Genomic DNA, 17,278 nt, shown 5'->3' with positions numbered 1-17,278 from the left:
GTTAGTCTGGGGAACACAATAGCGCTTGGCTGCAACGTCACGCTTGGTGTAATTAAAAATTCGGTCCTGTGTTTTCAGGCAGGGGCAAACGATTGTCACGTTTGCACACTTGCTGCTTCTGCTAATCCCTTTCCCGCGCCTGGCCGAGTTCCCGGGGGTCTTTTTTTATCACGCCACCCGTCCTGGCCGTGCCGCTACACGGGCTCCGTGCAGTGGACGCGTGTGTAATCGGCGCTAGCACCTCTGCCGTGCCCCATCGGAGGAGGACGGAAGAGGAAGGGGAAGAGGAAGAGGAAGAGGGGAAACTCGGGGATTAGTGTGAAAGAAGCAACCAAGATAAAACACAAGAAAGTTGTTAGGCCTGCAACATCCACACACACTAACCCCCCCCCCCCAAAAAAAAATCACTATTATTTTTACCGTATTGTTGTCTAGTATATAAAAATGCCCCCCCACTTTCCTTTCCTTTCTTTGATCCTTCCTCGGGTCTCCTGACGGCCTCACGACTCTGGCTGGAAGTGTTCGGTTTAGGTGAACGGTATGGGATTTTTTTTTTCAATTGGTTTTAGGTGAACTAATGAATACACACTCACTCGCACACACGCACATACACATAATCACCCACATACAAAAAAAAATAAAAAAATTAAAACTAAATTTAAAAAAAAAGGAGAGCAATGATGATGGCATGTCAAATCGGTAAAATTAGCGAATCAACAATACTGAGCTCTCCAGAAAGAAGAAAGAATTTTTTTTTTAAAATATATAAAAAAAAAAAATAAAAAAAAAAGAAATAAAAAAAAATGCCCCCCAAAAAATCTATTCAAAACTCGCTGCCATGCACGACTCACACGCAATAATAACGAAAGCTGCCAACCACGTGTTCATCAAAATTTGTCTAAATTGGACACAATTTGGAGGACAGGATCCGCTTTGATGGATGCTTGGAAATTGCTCAAATCACCAAAATGGAATGCCTTCGTATGCATTTTAGCTTCTGGCTTATTGAGAGACGTTTTTGTGGGTCTACTTGTGATAAACGTGTCTAGCAAATTTCCTGTCACCGCCTTTGAGGGCTCCTGCGTTGGATCTCGTTGTGTACCTAATAATGTGGCCGGCGTGTGCATACAACATGTAAGCTGCGGCGCTTTTGATGGCGATGTCGCCAAAGTCCGGCAGCGTCCTAAAGGTCAACATCCAAAGAGAAATTATGCTAATTGTGCTCATCTATTTTAGCAAGGACTTGTAAAATCATTGTCACGTTCCTTTAAGTGACGTTCTTTTTCATTTTATGGCCCTGTTGAATAAAACATGAACATTGAAATGAATTTAAAAGACAGCGACTAGCAGGTTTCATTGTGACGCTTGATTGTCGCCGAGCAGCCGCTTCAAGCTGTTCCAACGCGCCTGCCGCAAGATTCATTAAGTCAGTGGTGCAAAGCATGCTGGGTAGCTCCAAGCATTACGATATGAGCTGAAGTCGATTGTTGGGGCGTCTTTGTTGGCCATGCAGCCAATCACGGAAATATTCACGGGGCTAATATTGAATATCGACTTAAATGAAAGGACAAATCCAATGAAAGTGATGAATCATCCAATCATGAATGTCTTGCTCCACACATGAACATGACATTAAAAACTCACAATCGTTCAAAATCAAGCGTCTTGTATATGGAGTTCAAATTTGGTATCAATACGAGCAAATTTCAAAAATGGTCAAAATGACCCTACAATGGTCACATCAAAGCAAAATGGCAGACGTGAGCGTTTTTTCTAGCGTGGCTTCCAGAGGTTTTTTTTTTTTTTTACTCATGGCAGACAAGCCTACCAAATTTGACATTGCTAGCAGAAACCTGCTTCTCACCCTGCCATGACGATGAAGAAGTCCAGGCGGTTCCAGGTGTCGCCAAGGTAACAGCGTCGGCCGAAGATTCCCAGCGCCACCATTTTGATCACCATCTCCAGGGCGAAGAAGATGTAGATGAAGGCGTCAAAAGCCTGCCAGGTGACAAAAACACAAATTCACCAAAAAGTTTGCAGCATGTAGCCGGTGAGCTTCGGTCTCAGCCGCTTTGTCGCCGTAGCTCCACCGATCCCGCCGCGTACTTTGAAAATGGCGGGGGCCACAAGAGGACATCCGTCCATGAAGCGAGGCCGGCCGCGACGAGTGATGAAGACGAAGATGAGCCCGCACGTTCCCGACATTCGATCGACGTTTCCGCCCGGACGAGCAGGAGAGCTGCTAACTCTTTGACTGCCAGACGTTTTCAGAAAAGGGATGCCGCGGGTGCCAGCCGATTTTAAGCATTTTGACTGATCTTTCAAGGTCCATAGAAAATTATGTGTTTGGACTATGGAAACACACATACTGCTAAAACAAGATTGGACTCTCATCTTCCATCAGAAAAAAAAAGTTTGTTTCTACCTTATTCCGTTTTTGAGTAATGAACAATAGAAAATGGTTAGTTTCACCTGTTTTGAAAAAAACGTCTTTTAACGTCTTTGGCACTCCTCCATTGGATTTTACGAAACGTTATTTAACGTTTTTGGCAGTCAAAGAGCTAGGATGGTCTTCCGAATGCGCAGCTTTTAAAAAGTGACCAACAGACGTTTGGCTTCTACTTTTTGAGAAAATCCTTGAATACACCTTTAATCACAAAAGAGTCTCCAATGGCTTCCACAGTTGACAAATATTAACAACATCTTATGATCGAACCACAAGAGGGCAAGAAAAAAAAAAAAAAAAAAAAAAAAGCCATTAGGGGGAAAATAAGAAACTTTCACTTTGTCCCTTGTGATTCTTGGCTTCCATCATCACGTCTCCACAGTTGCCTGGTGTCAATCAAATCAGTCGCTTCCCCCCCTTTAGACCCCCCACTCCAACTCTAAATGTAGCAGAAAATCATTTGCTGGCGCGCTAATCAGATAAGCTCCCCGCGTGGACCCGGGCCGCACTCCCGACAGTCACATGCTTTAATCAAGCATCTCATTAAAAGAAGAACAAATCCAAAGGAATCAAACACACGCTCGGGCTAACGCATGTTGTTGCTGCTGTCAGCACAAAACTGAAGATTAGCCGCCGCCGTTGTTGTTGTTGGATTACAGCCTCGCTACAGCTTTGGGATTTCCGCAGCTAGCTTTTGTTTTGCCGCTGCTTGAGCGGCAAAACAAAGAAGGAAAAAACGTCCGAGTCAGCAAGTGCCAATTGAAGACGTCAGGCGCTTGTTGCTAATGCTAACGTGAGCAACCTTGACCTTTTTCAAACTACATTTCGCATGTCAAGCTTGTGCGTTTGCCGTTAGAGGCCATTTAAACATTTGCCTGTTGCAATATTTGACACATGCTTTATATGTAATACAGAGCAGCTTTAAGAGACTGAATAATCCACGTTTTTTTTAGTCTGACTTTCGGTTCCTGCCGCCTCTCCCTGTCCTTTTTTTTTTGCTCCTTGTGGTAGATGAGGCGGATTAAAGTAATCACTGAACTACAAAAACAGTTGAGATGGTGTTTTTGTATCTATCAAAGATGGAGGAATCAAATGTACAGTTGGGGAAACATCAAAAGCAGTTTGTAGTCTTAACACATCTTTTCCGTCAACATCAAAGACACTTTGCAGGCTTTAAATAACAACATACTTGCTTTTAGAAATATAAAAAAAATCCAATACAATTTATAGTCTTCATGGAAACTGATACACATTTAGTTAACGTCGAAGACAATTTTTTGTCTTTAACACTTGTAAAGAGAATTGAGTTTTTTTCACAAATGATCAGGACCGTTTTAAGTGAACCTGATGTCAATTTTCAGAAATATCAGAAACAATAATTATTATTATTAGTTTCGCCTTTGTGAAGCTGTTAATAATTTTAAAATATGGATGCACTACAATAAGGACAGTTTCACATTTTACCATACAGATTTTCATACACGGAAAAGATTAGATCATTTAGAGTAATAAAAACAGTTTTTAAAAAAATAGGAAGTAATACTTTTGCAAATCATCAAGGAAAATGTGTCTTTAGTAAAGCATTTTTTGTTAACAACAAACGAGAGACTTCAAAGCGAACAGCGTGTAGACAATAAGAATGAATTAATTTAAAAAAAAACGTGAACGCTTGCATTAAACATAAACGACAATTTAGCTTTGAAAATATATATCTTTTTTAAACATCAAGAAAAAAACACACACATGCAACCGTCCAAACTCGACCAAACCACCCTGTTTCATCCTGGGGGGTTTACATTCGATAGGCCTGTTTTTTTTTATTATGGCATTAACAGCCCTTTATTTTCTTTCAAGGTCTTTAAACACACTTATTGAAAGAGAGTAATAGCAATGGATAACGGGAACATATTGTAGCAACGGCGTACCGATCCCTCTGTGTAAACAAATCCAAACGAACCTACAGCCACCACTTACTGTTGGCGTAAAAAGCAGGATGACATTCAATAATATTCTTCAACAAAAACAAGATTTTGCTGAAAACAGTACTTCCTGTTTCGCTCTTCTTTCAAATTGATCTCAAACTAAGAAAGTGTTCCGCCATCCAGTGGTCATAAGTGGAATAACAGTACACCCAATATACAGGAGGAATTATGACAAAATAGCGGACCCACCTTCCTGTGATGGAGGGCAGGGTGGGTTTATTGCACATGCGTGTGAACGTCACTTTTGCGAGTTTTCCATTTGTCTGCTTTCGACACACGCGGCAGCGTCGGCTATCGAGCCGGCACTATTCATCGTGGACTTTTTCCGAGAGGAGCCCATCGATCTTGGTCGCCGCTGCCCACTAAAGCCACGCTGATAATCGAACGTGGGGCGGGGGGTGGGTGGGGGGGGGAGACCTCTCCTCTACGGATACTAGCGGGAGGAATTCTATTAGCTCCGACTGCACGGCCTCCAGAGACCAATCAATGGCTTGCATGTGTGTGCGACGCCCACTCGTCCACCTTTGACACGGGTGCGAGAGGGGGTGTGGGGCTTCTGACAAGCGAGATGCTCACAACAGCATGAAGACCACATGCTAAGCTGGTGAGTCACAGCCGGGAGCTTCTCGTGGGCGTCGATAGCAACCAGAGATAGCTGAGGAACGCAAAGCGTGCCAAGCTGCTTGTTGCCGCCTAACGGACCTTCTATCGGCCTTTGGACGCCCTTTTGTCCGAACGGAAAATTCACACAATAGCGCCCTCTGGAATGTTAGCGTAAAAGAAGCGCCTCTCAATTTCTGGTCTTCATTTATTGTGTTTGTTTTAAAAACATCAAAAGGCAGTTTCATGTCAACAATGACATTAGTTTTCCTAGAAATCAGACACTTTGAAGTCTTAGAAAATGTGTTTTTATCAAAGGAATACGGGTTAAAGCGTTCAGCTAAACAGGATGACTCGATTCCGACGCTTCACTCGGCTTCAGCTGTAAACGTACGTAGGAGGCCTGGAAAAGTATGGTTGGCCAATGGGATCATACAACGCGTTTATTTTGAAAAGCGCCAGACGCTACTCGGAATATTAACTCTTTGACTGCCAAAAACGTTAAATAACGTTTAGTAAAATCCTATGGAGGAGTGCCAAAGACGTTAAAAGACGTTTGTTTCAAAACAGAGGTGAAACTAACCATTTTCTATTGTTGATTACTCAAAAACGGAATAAGGTAGAAACAAACTTTTTTTTCTGATGAAAGATGAGAGTCCAATCTTTCATTTGGTAGTATGTGTGTTTCCATAGTCCAAACACAACATTTTCTGTGGACCTTGAAAGATCAGTCAAAAGATCAGTCAAAATGCTTAAATCGGCTGGCACCCACGGCATCCCTTTTCTGAAAACGTCTGGCAGTCAAAGAGTTAACGCGGATGTCCGTTGTATGATCACATCGGAAACCCATATTTCAGCACTGCTCAGTCGATGGACAAGCGACATGGTCATTTTTGGCAAGTCCCGTAGCAATCGTTTGTAAAAAAAAAAGTGCCATTTTCAAGTCTCTTATTTTTACTGCTGAGCGCTGGAAGTGAGTCGTCCGCCGTTAGCTGAACGCTACCGGGGTTAGCTGAACGCTATCGGGGTTAGCTCATAACCGCCATTTGGGCTTTTGCGGGTGTCTACATGGCCATGTTGCTAATATTCTGTTTTTTAAAGCATCACTGACTGCATGTAAGCATAATCAGTAACTATGAAGAAACGACAGGAAACAGAGCTGGAGTTGGCAGAAATGAAAATATCGAGGTTTTCTTTGGGAGTCATCAGGTTGGGTACGAATAGAAATGAGCTCATCAGAGGAACACCCAAGGTTATATGCCGACCATCCATCCATTTACTACTTCTTATTATTTGGGTTGGGTGGCGGGGGCAGCAGCTTTAGGAGGAAAGCCCAGACGACTTCCCTCTCCCCAGCCACTTCGACCAGCTCCTCCAACGGGATTCCGAGGCATTCCCAGGCCAGTTGAGAGACATAGTCTCTCCAGCGTGTCCTGGATGGTCCCCAGGGCCTCTCGCCCGCTAGTGGGACATGCCCGCAACACCAAGGAGGCGTCCGAACCAGATGCCCGAGCCACCTCAACCGGCTCCTCTCCACGCGGGGGAACAGTGGCTCGACCCTGAGTCCCTCCCGGATGACCGAGCTTCTCACCCGATCTCTAAGGGAGAGCCTGGACACCCTGCGGAGGAAACTCGCAGCTCGTGACCAAAAGGTGAGGGTAGGAAAGTAGATCGACCAAAAAATGGTCATGTTCTTGTAACTATACAAGACAAAAATCGATGCGTCTAATGTAGATGAAGTAAAGTGTCAAAGGTTAAAAATCTTCAGGTGACATCAAAGCTCACGCTCGATTTTGAGACAGCGTTACAAAGTCATTGAAATGGAAGGAAAACTTCTTACCGACAGGATCTGGCATCGGTCGGAGGAGCAGTCGATGTTCTGGCAGGGTTGGTACATTCCCAGCGTGACGCAGTTGAGCAGGATGACCATCATGCTCACTCGCTCGAACCAGGTGAAGGCAAACAGCTGGTTAAGGGAAACTGCAAACAACTCTCAGGCACCAGTATCGACATGACAAGCGCAACTGGAGTTCCCCAGGGCTCTGTACAAAGACTCCTGCTGTACTCCCTAAACTGACGAGTACTGCTCGTTTAATGAGTACCTTTTTTTTTTTTTCATTTGCTTTTTGTTTTTAAGATCCCTGTCTGACAAGTTCCCGAATAATTTTGTTTTCTTTCTTTGTTTTCTTTTTTTAAGACAAAAAAAAAAGGTTGCGCTTAAACTTGACTAGTTTCGGCACAGGCTGCCGCCTTCCTCAGAAGCTGTCGAGCTGACAGTTGTGACGCGGCTTATCAGCTGATGTTCTTGGGCGTAGCCGGCGTGACGGAGCTGTCATGTGACGCTCCACGCCGACTACGCCCTCCGTCGCTCGATGATCTCCAGAGAATGCGGATCCCACGTGTGGGAAAGTTGAAAAGTTTCTTTTTCCCTGTTTAGTCAGGAAACAGGCAGCGGACACACTGGAATGATGCTGATACTCTCTGGCGCCTGAAAGGTTGTTTACCTCGAAAATAAATAAATAATACAAAACAACAACTATGCTAGTCATGTAAAGCCTCGATTCACACTGCTTAATGGCCTCGTCTCCCAGCTGCTGCAAACAGGAAGAAGGTTCCGGATGGAATGCGGCTCGGGAAGGCCCGCTCGCCGCGGGCGGCAAAAATGAGGTCATTGGCTAAGACAGCAGCAGGTCCTCCGAGGGTGAAAACTTCTTATTAATGATGAGACCCGTAAGTCAGCGTAGCAGCGTGCAAATCCGCAATCGCAATTCTTTTTCAACAGCCCCACATGAGGGTAAAATGCATTTTAGATTCTTTTTGGCCAGTGATGACAACTGATAACAGGGATGTGATTTGACCAAAGTGAAATTATCTGAAAATTTAGCCGGGGGTCTGGGGGCCGCTGGCACCCAGCTAGGTCCAGGGCAGTGCCCTGGTGGGGGGGACAAGGGGGCCGGAGCTCATGGGTTTTCCGTGTTTTTAAGTACTTTCAATGCACTCACATGACAAAGAAATAGACAAAACAACAGCATAAATTTTCAATGTATATTGAACTATCCCATATAAAATGGCAGTTTTAGTCAACTCAAAATCAGTCACATTCAAAAACATTGGACTGCCTTTGCTTTTAAAAACTATCACTGAGAATATCATCATATCTAACTAATGTGATTACTAAGTTAACACATAAATAATGTTGAAGAGTTCAAATTTCATGAACAAATAATTGTATCATGACCAAATGAAAAGTAACTCATATTAGAGCATACCACAAATGTCATGTGTCAATGAGTCATGTGCATACACAATGAACTACTAAAAAAAAAAAAAAAAAAAAAAAATCGGATTTTTTTTTGTGGGGGGATAAAAAAAGCGGAATTCCGCAAATTAGCGGAAAAATCACATCCCTGTGATAAACGTTATTTTAAAAGTGTATTTTTTAGAGTGTGTGTGTATGTGTGTATATATATATATATATATATATATATTAGTGTTTTTTTCACACGAACATTTATTTATTTATTTTTAAAGATTTTTATTACTTAAGAATTATAATCTCATGAGAATAAAAACAATTAAATTCAAAACATGTCTTTTGAGAAGCAATATATGTATTCCTTTGTTTTTGTTTTATTTTACATTGCTAAAAATTATTTTATTAGGGAAAAGTCTTGGGTCTTATTTTTTTCCAGGTTCATCCTTCCACTGATTCACTGAACCGTTGATCTGTTTCACAAGAGTTCTGTCAATTGGTTGGGCTGTTAAGGTGTTTTAAAATCCTGCAATATGCAACCTTGTAAATCCCGTGCAGGAAAGTGTGTAAATGGCAATAAAGCAGTTCAATCCCATTTTTCCCCCCCAAAGTGAAAATCCATGATCGCAATGTCGTTTTCTCACGGGGGGGAAATGCTTAACACGACGGCGCATGCTTGGAGGCAAAGTGTTTGCGGGAAAGCACAATGAAAAGCAGACGAAGCGTTGTGTGTGTGCGCGCTCGCCCAAGAGGGAGCCGGCGCAACGCTTGGCTAAATAGACACTTTAAGGGAGGAGGTCCGAGTCGTCCCGCAGGCCCTTCCGGTGAAAGGATGTCAGAGATCTCCAAAGCCCAGTGGATTTGAGCACACGCACGCACACACACGCACACGCACACGCACACACAGCCAGCAGGCCAGAAAGAAAGAGCAGTCTTTTTTTTTTTTTTTTTTTTTTTTAAGATTAAGTCCTCGACTTGTCTCTCTGAAGCATTTAGCTTTTCAGGAACAAGCTTCCTCTCCACAACAGACAGTAGCTGTAATATGTTGGAATCATCTCAATGCTACTCGAAGGAGAGGAAGAAGAACGGGAAAAAAAATAGTTTAAACCGGTAGCGTTTCGTTTTTGGCAATAATCCATCATATTAGTAAACGTGAATGTTATTTATCATCTTTCATCAAGTGCTAATAGATTTGAAAAGATGTTGGGATTTTGACATTTTGTAGTCTGGTGTCTTTTCTTTTAGGAACCTCGATGAAAGTGCCCAAAATCTAAATAGTTAATGTGAAGATGATGATGAACAAAATATTCAATAAAATCCTAAATGATTGTAAAAACTCTTTTTTTTTTTTTTTTTAGAGAAGAAGCAAGCACAGAGATGGAACTCTCCCACCCTCTGCACCAGGATGTATTGCAGCCAAAATCAACTTTGACAAAATTGGAGTTCGATTGTGCAGGTGGTTCCTAATGAAGTGGCGTCACCATGTGTCATAGTTGGCGGCGTGCGTGCGTGCGTTAACGAGGTGTTGAAAAAACGAATAAACTGTCATTGTCTGCTGTTTGAGTTGACATTTGAACGAGCGATCCCATTTCTCGCCGTGTCAGCATTTTCTTCCCCACGCAGCAAGCTGCACCTAATGAGCCCAACAAATGTACCAGACATTTTCAGCACGTCCTCCTCCTCGTAATCATCATCATCATCATCATCATCATTCCTGTTAAAAGCATGAGATTAAAAAAAAAAAAAAAAAAAAAAAAGCAGGTTGGGGCTTTTTATGATGATTATTTTTTAATCTTCACTAAGGTGTAACTAATGACGGCTGCAGTATTTCTGATTGATTTTGTTTTATGTTTCTGATCGGTCAAATGTGCCCTACAGAGCAATTGCTGTGGGAAAACGTCTCTGCAAATCGTCAACAACAGCTTCAGCTGCAAACTCCATCAGGGGCAGACAAATGTTCACCAGGTCAAAGGTTACTACCAAGGAGAATTAGGGACAAAATGCAAACACAATATTAATGACGACACTGCAAGAATAAGATTGCGATCTGATTAGAATAAAGTCCGATTTCCTAAGGACGGAAAACTCATCTGCTATTTGGGGCTGGGGTCATTTTTCAGGGACAAAATGATCATTTTGCAAGCGTGACGCTATCATTTTCAGGGGGGAGAAAAGTGATTTTGATGTTAGTCATTTAGAAAACATAAAAATAAAGAACACGTGTCATGTAATTTTTTTTTCTAGAAAGTTTTCATAAACATTTAGGTGGTAAAATTAATTGTTCACAATAAAAGGTTATTAGCCTGCATGAATCTTCTAATAATAATAATAATAATCTTCTACTATATATCATTTATTTATTTAATAATTAATTGTATTTTATGATTCTATTTTGAGAGAAAATGTCATTTGTTTAAAACATCTTAGTCATACTTTTTTTAAAAAAAATTATTTTATTAAGAAAAACTTAATAATAAAATAATTATTTTCCCATAAATGTTATATTTTATATGAAAAATGTTTTCAGACATTGACAGTGTTTTTATAAAGGAAATATTGTTTTTGCGATTTTTTTTCCCCTAATTTTTAAAAAGAAGAACTTTATTAAAGTAAAGAGCTGTATTTCTGAGAAAAAAAAAAATATATATTTTTTTAATTATTGTTATTGCTATTATTATTATTAGTTTTTTGTTTTTTATTTTTTTACAAGAAATAGAGTTGTAATTTTGGGGGGATATTTTTTTTAAGGGAAAAAAGTTTTTTAAGAATAAAGTCCTAATCTTGTACAAATTTTTATTAAAGAAAACGTGTTTATTTCATAAGAATAAAGTTTTGAGGGAATAAAAGCCATAACTTTATCAACAACTGAATTCACACGAATAAAGTCAGATTTCTCTCAAGTGGACAACGTTCCTGTCTTGTCTTTCCCGGCGTGTCTTGGATCCGATGTGAGTTGACAGCGTCCAGGGAGGCGTGTGTGTGTGCGCGTGTGTGTGTGTGTGTGTGTGTGTGTGTGTGTGTGTGTGTGTGTGTGTGTGTGTGTGTGCGTGCGTGTGTACGCATGGGACATCTCTAAATGTCACGGGGATTCACACAGCGACGCTTCATGTCATCTCCTCACACTCGAATGGAGGAGCCGCTCGCTTGCTGATTGTCAGCGTGACTTCATTGGTGTGATGCATTCTGGGAGGTTTGCGCTTTCAGTGCACTATCAAGACAAAAATGTTTTTTTTTAATGAGGAAAAGAGCACTTTATATTTTTATTTAAATGTCTACCTTGAACATACTTAAATAGAATGCCAATAATTTCATCATTATTGGTGTTTATTTTATTGTATTAATACAGTCATGCGGACACAAATAAAGAAGAGTTTCACAACTACTGCAATTGACTCAGTGGCCGGCATTTTTTCAAAAAAGCATAAAGAATATATGCCTGTGAGTATCATTATAAAGACGATCTAATGTCTATGCGTTGCTTAAGCATTTGTATTGAAATATCCATTCCTCAAAGTGTTGTAACACACCGACGCTATTTGTTAGCTCGTTGATGACGTTGCAGTTTGACCGTAAAAACTTCCAACTGTTTGTTGGCACTTTTCAGAAAGAATTGTTCACTATCTGCCAAACTGCTGCTAGCTGAGAAGTGAAGTGACTTGAGGTTAGCGCCACCAAACCCCAGAAAACAGGTGAGCCGAGACATTCGCAATGCGAGCTCGAGGGCGCATTGATGTCAATTTCAAAGGACAAATTGATTCATTCTTTTGTTTTTATTCTATGGATGGAACAATTTTAACGCAAAGAACATTTTTGCCTTGAGTTCCGCTTTAATTCTGCCCTTCCACGCCAGCAAACACTTTAAAAAGCGCCATAGAAAAAAAAATTCAAAATCATTTGAACGTGAGCTCGAACGACCCTTTTCACCATGTTCTTTCTGACTCAACATAGTAAAACCCTATTTTCCGCATTCCCTCTGACTTTGTAGTGCGTCTCCCACTCAGCTGCCACGGGATTCCTTGAGACTTGTTGCCATGGCAACCGAAACATAAAAATATAATGTATTAGAAGCTCCTCTGAGATGTGTGTGTGTGTGTGTGTGTGTGTGTGTGTGTGCGCGAGCGCGTGTGTGTTTTAATAAGTCACCATTTGACAGACAAAAATCAGTGTTTTATCATTTCTAAATTTGATGCCTTTTGACTGAGGACGGTTCCAGTGAGATGATGGGCACGGGAACGAGCTCATTTAGCAGTCCATCACCTCCTCAGCTTGCCCGAGGGAGGCAAAGTCAAAGCTCAGCAAGTTGACAAACTGACAAACCTTGTGTGTGACATGCTGGGACGACTGCGGGGAATATTTATGTAACAACTACAACCTTTTTTTTCTTTTCTTCCATAGATGGAATTGTAATCCTCGGAATATAATGTATTTTTCAGATTCCCCCCCCCATATGATAGCTGTTTCTGAACTCAAACTCAGCTGTGACTTGTGTGCTACACTTCTTCTTCTTTTTTTTTTTGTGGTGGGGGGGGGCAGTTGACAAATACTTTGGGTGCATTACTGCCACCTTCTTGGCGGAGACCGCCACTGCGCCACTGCCAATAGAATGATAATGTGTGACAAATCGCTAGCTTAGCATGCGGCTACACAACAACAATTTACCATTTACAGCCACAAAAGGCACAATATCCGACCAGTAATTTACCTTTGGCCACAATGTGACGCGGGATTCTAGTGAAAAGGACATTGTGTATAATTTAGCGCCATCTAGTGGAGAACAATGAAAATGCAACCACTTTGAAGCAGCCCACACTTCGGGAGCAGCTAGCAAGAACTAGCTGGAGTGGCTAACAAGAGCAGCTAGCAAGAACTAGGTGGAGTGGCTAACAAGAGCAGCTAGCAAGAACTAGCTGGAGTGGCTAACAAGAGCAGCTAGCAAGAACTAGCTGGAGTGGCTAACAAGAGCAGCTAGCAAGAACTAGCTGGAGTGGCTAACTAGAGCAGCTAGCAAGAACTAGCTGGAGTGGCTAACAAGAGCAGCTAGCAAGAACTAGCTGGAGTGGCTAACAAGAGCCGCTAGCAAGAACTAGCTGGAGTGGCTAACAAGAGCAGCTAGCAAGAACTAGCTGGAGTGGCTAACAAGAGCGGCTAGCAAGAACTAGCTGGAGTGGCTAACAAGAGCGGCTAGCAAGAACTAGCTGGAGTGGCTAACAAGAGCAGCTAGCAAGAACTAGCTGGAGTGGCTAACAAGAGCAGCTAGCAAGAACTAGCTGGAGTGGCTAACAAGAGCAGCTAGCAAGAACTAGCTGGAGTGGCTAACAAGAGCAGCTAGCAAGACCTAGCTGGAGCGGCTGACAAGAATTGTTATCAGGAAAAGCGATCAAAAGCTAGCGAAAGCAAAGCAGAGAGAAACAAGCGACGGGAGCCCGAATCACAAGATTCAGCTGTGAAATGGAAGCGGCGGTCGACTCATTGGGTTCGACGCTAGCTGCAAGGCAAGCACCACCAGAGGCTAACTACCTTCACAAAAATCTTCGGTCAAGTTTGGGTATCCATAGCAAAAAAACAGTAGTAGCACAACTAAAAAGGTTAAAAAAAATAAATAATAATAATTAAAGCATCTCTATTAATAGAAATGACAAGGCGGTAGGTAGCGATATAATTTTTTCCCACACCTTGGTTAGCGTTTATACGAGTTTTTTCTATTTAATATTGTGTGTTTTGATATTCCGAACACAGACATTTACTAAACACAATTTGAGGGATTTAAAATAAATTAATAAAAATTCATATTAGCAGTATTGTACAGATAATAACATTATATGTTACTAAGATTTTTTTTTAAGCCAATATTTTAATAACAAAAAAATCCACACATTATTACGAGATGTAATTATTGGAACTACAAAAGATGATTATTATTATTTAAGAAAAAAAAAGAAATATATATATACGTATAATATAAAACACTTTGTACTTTGTAAAACAATCCTGTTGAGGGAAAAATAAAAATTATATTAAATATTTTTTTTCCAAGAATGACACCACTTTGAAACCCTTAAAGGCCCAAAACTCATTTGCCTGGATTTGAAGTCCCTTCTGTTCTGTCCCCTCTCTAAGTGCTGAACCATTAAAAAAAAACTAAGTTGCATAAACTTATATTTAATCGCATATTTATTGACATTTAAAGAAGAACCTCAAATAAGCACGCGTTGTCCTGATTGGATCGTGTGCTGGGCTGGTTTCCCTCTCGAGTGCGTGATGTAGCCCGATGCCAACTTTGAGTGTGTAGGTTTACTTGTTGTGCCCACCAGCAGCAGGAACACGCGCACGTGCGCGCGCACGTGCACACACACGTGCACTATTTTCAGCAACGCTGAGCCGTTGTGGATTTGAACGACAGCAACAACAAAACTTGAAGCCCTAAAGATGACTTGAAAGCAAAAACTGAAACCATAATCAGTGTCTGAAAGCCGAACTCTGGTTTGAAAGTCTAATTTTAAACCGTAAGCATTGTTTGAAACCCCAAACATGGATTGAAACTTTAATATCAAACTCAGACTTAAAACCTTCATTTGAAACCCTAAACGGGGCTCGATGCCTTACCTCAAAACACCTAGCCTTGCTTTTGCGTACATTCCGTTCAACAGGTTTCAAATGTTAATTTGAAACTTCAAAAGTTGTCTTAAACTTAACCCAACTTGAATCTCAAACCAAAGTTTGAAACCAAAACTTGAAAACCTACCGCTGACTTGAAATCATCATTTTAAACCTTAACCCATGTTTGAAAATTTAAACAAACCCTTTTAACTCTTTGACTGCCAGACGTTTTCAGAAAACGGATGCCGTGGGTGCCAGGCGATTTTAAGCATTTTGACTGATCTTTCAAGGTCCATAGAAAATTATGTGTTTGGACTATGGAAACACACATACTACCAAATGAAAGATTGGACTCTCATCTTTCATCAGAAAAAAAGTTTGTTTCTACCTTATTCCGTTTTTGAGTAATCAACAATAGAAAATGGTTAGTTTCACCTCTGTTTTGAAACAAACGTCTTTTAACGTCTTTGGCACTCCTCCATTGGATTTTACTAAACGTTATTTAACGTTTTTGGCAGTCAAAGAGTTAATTTGAAAGCCTTATCCAGGTTCTAATAACTCGATTTGACAGCCTAACTATGGATGGAAACCCAAATTTGTAACCTTAACCCGAGCTGAAAGATTTAAGTCTACAATTTTTCGTCCTTTTGGGCAACAAATGTTTTTGAAATTCTCCTAAAAATGTTTTGAACTTGGTCACTCATTTCTCCTTGCGTGCTTTAGTGTGTGGATGTCAATTCGTGTTTTCATTTAACTTTCAAGGTCCATTATGATCTCACTTATTATTCTCACAAACGTAGATTTAATTTGCCAAAATTTGAACCCAATTTGTTCAGAGCTTTAGTGGCTTCTTTTTTCGGTTTTCCCAACCGGCGACCCACAGAGAAAAATATTCATTCTCGGCGCGAGACAAGATTGCGCAACTCTAACACGACCAATCAAAATCTGCTAGCACGCTAAGAAGTAGCTTTGCGACCAATCTTGCTCTGAAATCATTCCACGTTGGCCGTCTACGTTACGCGCCTTCTCGTTCCGGCCGCCTTTTCCCGCCATCACCCGCAGGTTCCACAGAAGCAGACGTGGCGGAGAAGCCATTATGGCATCGGCACAAATGTGTTAAGGAAAACATTAAAAATGACAAATAGGCCACGAGGCCGCCGAGCAGACATTTTAATAGCTTGCACGCGCTCCATGAAATGGCCTCTTTGTCATCGCCGGCTGGAATATTTTTCACAACCCTGGAAGGCCTTGAGGTCAGAGACGGGATTTTGAAAGGTGCGCCGCCATTTCCGTTACTGTTTTCATTTTGCCCGACCTTTTTTGGTTCATTGTTCTTCCGGGTAACAACTGATCATGCCTGACCAACGCCTAGCAAGGATTATAAAAAATACGCCAAATTTAAGGTCAACTCACAAGTTGTTTGTCTGGTTTCAAATGTTCAATGATCCACTGTGCCTGTGTGGGTTTTCTCCGGGTACTCGGGTTTCCTCCCACATTCCAAAGACATGCGTGGCAGGGTCACTGAACACTCTAAAATTGTCCCCTAGGTGTGATTGTGAGCGTGGATGGTTGTTGGTCTCTGTGTGCCCTGTGATTGGCTGGCAACCATTTCAGGGTGTAGGCCCCGCCTACTGCCCAAAAAGCCAGCTGGGATAGACTCCAGCACCCCCTGCGACCCTTGTGAGGGCTCTTTGACTGCCAGACGTTTTCAGAAACGGGTTGTCCCCAGTGCCAGCCGATTTTAAGCATTTTGACTGATCTTTCAAGGTCCATAGAAAATTATGTGTTTGGACTATGGAAACACACATACTACCAAATGAAAGATTGGACTCTCATCTTTCATCAGAAAAAAAAAGTTTGTTTCTACCTTATTCCGTTCTTCAGTAATCAACAACAGAAAATGGTTAGTTTCACCTCTGTTTTGAAACAAACGTCTTTTAACGTCTTTGGCACTCCTCCATAGGATTTTACTAAACGTTATTTAACGTTTTTGGCAGTCAAAGAGAGCGGTTAAGAAAATGGATGGATCCACTTTTATTTCTAAGATGGTAGCTAACCAAGACTTCATTTGAAAGATTAAACATTAACTCATTCACTGCCATTGACGGCTATAGACGTCAAAAATTCATATGAACTATTTCTATTCATTTAAAAATGTTCCCCTCTTTTCTTAACAAGAGTATGAAAACCTAGAAAAAAAAATTGTGCTTTTAGAACAGATAGAAAATTTGGGATTAATTGTGAGTTAACTATTGAAGGCATGCAATTAATTACAATTAAAAAAAATTATCACCTGACGCGATTAAAAAAGAAAAGAAAAGATTATTAAAAATTAGGGGCGTTAAATTTTTTTTTTATCGTAATTGAATCGCATGACTTCACTAGTTAATTAATCACAAT

General features: G+C 41.1%; 1 protein-coding gene across 8 annotated transcripts in view; it reads right to left on the bottom strand.

Moving 5' to 3' along the window:
• Positions 1-17,278, bottom strand: part of cacna1ib (calcium voltage-gated channel subunit alpha1 Ib) — a 136,381-nt gene that overhangs the window by 71,748 nt on the left and 47,355 nt on the right. For 6 of the 8 annotated variants that reach the window (XM_077569871.1, XM_077569872.1, XM_077569877.1 and 3 more), the window contains 2 exons: positions 6,869-6,981; positions 1,865-1,998 (listed from right to left, as the gene is read on the bottom strand). In XM_077569871.1, the coding sequence (XP_077425997.1) occupies positions 1,865-1,998; positions 6,869-6,981 (247 nt within the window). Of the gene's footprint in view, positions 1-1,864; positions 1,999-2,106; positions 2,760-4,420; positions 4,507-6,868; positions 6,982-17,278 lie in introns of those variants that run through there. The other 2 variants (XM_077569878.1, XM_077569876.1) reach the window with 2 other exon arrangements.

The sequence above is a fragment of the Vanacampus margaritifer genome, chromosome 7 (genome assembly GCF_051991255.1).
Source record: "Vanacampus margaritifer isolate UIUO_Vmar chromosome 7, RoL_Vmar_1.0, whole genome shotgun sequence".
Taxonomy (NCBI): Eukaryota; Metazoa; Chordata; class Actinopteri; order Syngnathiformes; family Syngnathidae; genus Vanacampus; species Vanacampus margaritifer.
This window is presented reverse-complemented; position numbering and strand designations above follow the sequence as displayed.